Raw genomic sequence first — 2862 nt, forward strand, 5'->3', positions numbered from 1 at the left:
AGGGCGGCGTGCCGTTGCCGGAGTGGCGGTGGCCACCCCGGACACCATTGGAGCGGTTGGAGATGGAGCTTGGACACGTGAGCGGGTCTTCTTCATAGCCAAGCTCTTCTTCTTCGGTGGCGGCGGCGCGTGGGTGGTTTCTGGTGGCGAAAAGCCGGCGCCGGAGGGAAGGGGCAGGGCTATCCATTCTGGCCGGCCCGGCGGTCATCGGTAGCGGTGGCTAGGCGTGGCGGTTGCATCATGGGAGACACTGTCGCGCGGGAGAGAGGCGCCTGTTTTACCCACCTGTGGCGGAATGGAGTAAATTTAGAGAAATTTTAGGGGAAATGAGGAGGTGTAGTAAAAGTTTTACTCTATTAAGTTTTTTAAGGGATCGGCTAGGTGCGCCGTAAGAGAGTAAACCAGAAATTTACTCCCTTATGGCCTTTTAGGGGATCTGTTAGAGATGCCCTAATCAAGTATAATTTGACTAATATATAGTCGACGAGTATAGTGCTGTGGTCGTGGCATGCCCTATGCTCTTCGACCGAACCAGTGCTGGTTAACAAGGGACAAGATGGATCGCCACTTGTACTACTGCATGCATGCAGTATAGGTACACTTACTGCAAAGGAATGAATCATCCATGATTGACCATCACTAACAGACCGAAATTTCAACAATCATGCCTTGTGCACAATCCCCGACCGAGTCGGCACACAGATGCATCGCCACTTGTACCACGTCTTGCATGTTGTTTATACAAATTATCCTTACTCTATTATTTCCTAATCTCCACCTAACGCTAGTTCTGATGTATAACAAAGGAAGACCAACGCGGCGACGACCATGACCATTGACCAACCGCATCCATCCATCCATCCGTCGATCAATAACTAATGCATGCATTGAATATGCATATCTACTTCCAACAAAACCAAAGAGAATGACCAGTCGAACACGTCAACAATCCATTAGACTACTCACAGTGGAGAGTAACTTCAACTAGAAACAAGCATATGATACTAGTCTATATTACTACCTTCATAGTGGGGAGTAATATATATGTGGTGTCATGCAATATTTTATTTATTAGCTTGTAGACTTATCTTGTCTTGATATGTTTGATGTCACTCGTAGTATGAGTAACTAGCTATGTTACTCAATTCATCTCTTCTCATTAATTAAATCATTGTCACATGAGCAAATTTGCTGAGTTGGACCTTATGTTACTGCTGAAGTTACCCCCACTGTGAGTACTCTTATGTTCCTATGCATACATGACATCCATGCAGGCTTCCTCAACCCAACCGGAGCGAAGCAAACACCACATCCACCTCACTCAGCTTAGCTCACCTCATCTCAAAGAAAAGAAGATCAAAATTGTGTCATGTTGCCAGGAAGGTTTCTCGGTCAGAAGAAGGTGAGGTCACTGGCAGGTCTGTCCACAACCCCAAGAACACCAACGCCGGCCGCTACCTCAAGACCTTCAACAACCGTGGATCTGCTCGTGGCCTCAACAACGTCGCCGAGGGTGGCCATGCCTGGGGCCTCGAGATCGTCAGCAAGGGTGGCTTCCTCCACCGCATCAAGAACGTCAGCAATGGTAGTTCCGCCCGCGGGCTCAAGAACATCAGCTACGTCGGCTCAACCCGCTACCTCAAGAACGTCAACAACGGCAAATCCATATGCGCCCTCAAGATCTTCAACAACGTCAAATCTGTACACAGCCTCAAGGACTTCAACTGCGGCAGATTCGTATGCAACCTTAAGAACGTCAACAACGACAAATCCGCCTACAACCTCAAGAACGTCAACAACAGCAAATCCATACGTGACCTCAAGAATTTCAGCGGCGTCTGCGACGGTGGCTCCTCCTGCGTCCTCAAGAATGTCAAAAAGAGCCGCTCCGTCCATGACCTCCAGTACGTCAACTAAAGCAACGGTGGCCTCAAACCGGTCGATGACATGGCAGCCAGGTGCGCCCACCTCAAGAACGGTTAGAATGACAACCCCACCTTTGTCTGCGAAAACAAGTGGTAGTCGTGCCGCGCCCACACGTCCAGCACACACCCATGATCTCCATCCATGTAGGTCGTCCGTCTTCATTGAAGTTAAGTGCGTTGAGACCAATTTAGTTACGTTGCAGTAAGTTAATAAATTTGTAAACTCTTGGTACGAGCCCCTGGCATGTAAGCCAATTTATGAATAGATGGTCTACGGACTTGGATGTAAATAATGTTACTTATGTGGTTCTTTGAATGTCATGACATTGATGAATAAAATGGTAGTTTTTCCAGAGAAAAGAGAAGTGTGCCAGATCACGTTGCGGCTATTTTTGTTTTTCCTGGTGTTATCGAGTCATGTTGCTGGGTGACCAAATAAAAGAAATGAGTTAGAAAAGACATACACATAATGAATTAACGCATCGCTGAACTATCTCTGTCTTGTGTGTGTCCATCCCAGTTTCTTATGATACTAGTAAATATGCACGTGCAACACACGTATCATAGAGTTATGAAAAAGAGAGAAAATTAGATCGCAGGAAGGGGAGCGGTGGCATAAGTGTCGAGGGAGGAGGATTGATTATTGCCGCGGCCATGCCTGCAGGTTTCCTTAGTATTTCTCAGCTACTTTTAGTGACTCCTTTGATTATGTTGGACTATTGTAGAAAAGATTCTTGGAAACTTTTTTTGTGTACAATCAGTAATCAATAATTGGAGAACATGTCCGTGCTAGATGGAAGAGGCAAAAAAGTTCCAAGGTAAGACATGAAGCTTCCTTGAACTGAAAGTTGGTTATGCAAGCAGTCGAAGTTAGGATCTAGCGTGTCATTTAGGACCTGAAGCTTCCTTGAACTGAATGTACGTGCTCGTACCTGTC

The 2862-nt window shown here is 46.5% G+C and overlaps 1 protein-coding gene across 1 annotated transcript; it reads left to right on the plus strand.

Annotated features, from left to right (window-relative positions):
- Nucleotides 1–1369: 1369 nt before the first annotated feature.
- Nucleotides 1370–2131, plus strand: LOC123158773 (cell wall protein DAN4-like). The gene is made up of 2 exons (XM_044576629.1): nucleotides 1370–1692; nucleotides 1753–2131. Exons 1-2 carry the CDS (start codon nucleotides 1370–1372, stop codon nucleotides 2129–2131), a joined length of 702 nt encoding a protein of 233 aa, XP_044432564.1.
- The last annotated feature ends 731 nt before the right edge of the window (nucleotides 2132–2862 follow it).

The sequence above is a fragment of the Triticum aestivum genome, chromosome 7B (genome assembly GCF_018294505.1).
Source record: "Triticum aestivum cultivar Chinese Spring chromosome 7B, IWGSC CS RefSeq v2.1, whole genome shotgun sequence".
NCBI classification, from domain to species: Eukaryota; Viridiplantae; Streptophyta; class Magnoliopsida; order Poales; family Poaceae; genus Triticum; species Triticum aestivum.

What these genes read in the sequence shown, in the direction of transcription:
- LOC123158773 (XM_044576629.1), top strand. Translation starts at nt 1,370, where the DNA reads ATGTTGCCAGGAAGGTTTCTCGGTCAGAAGAAGGTGAGGTCACTGGCA. An exon ending in CCCTCAAGATCTTCAACAAC is followed by an intron (nt 1,693 to 1,752) that starts GTCAAATCTGTA and finishes TGCAACCTTAAG; the next exon opens with AACGTCAACAACGACAAATC.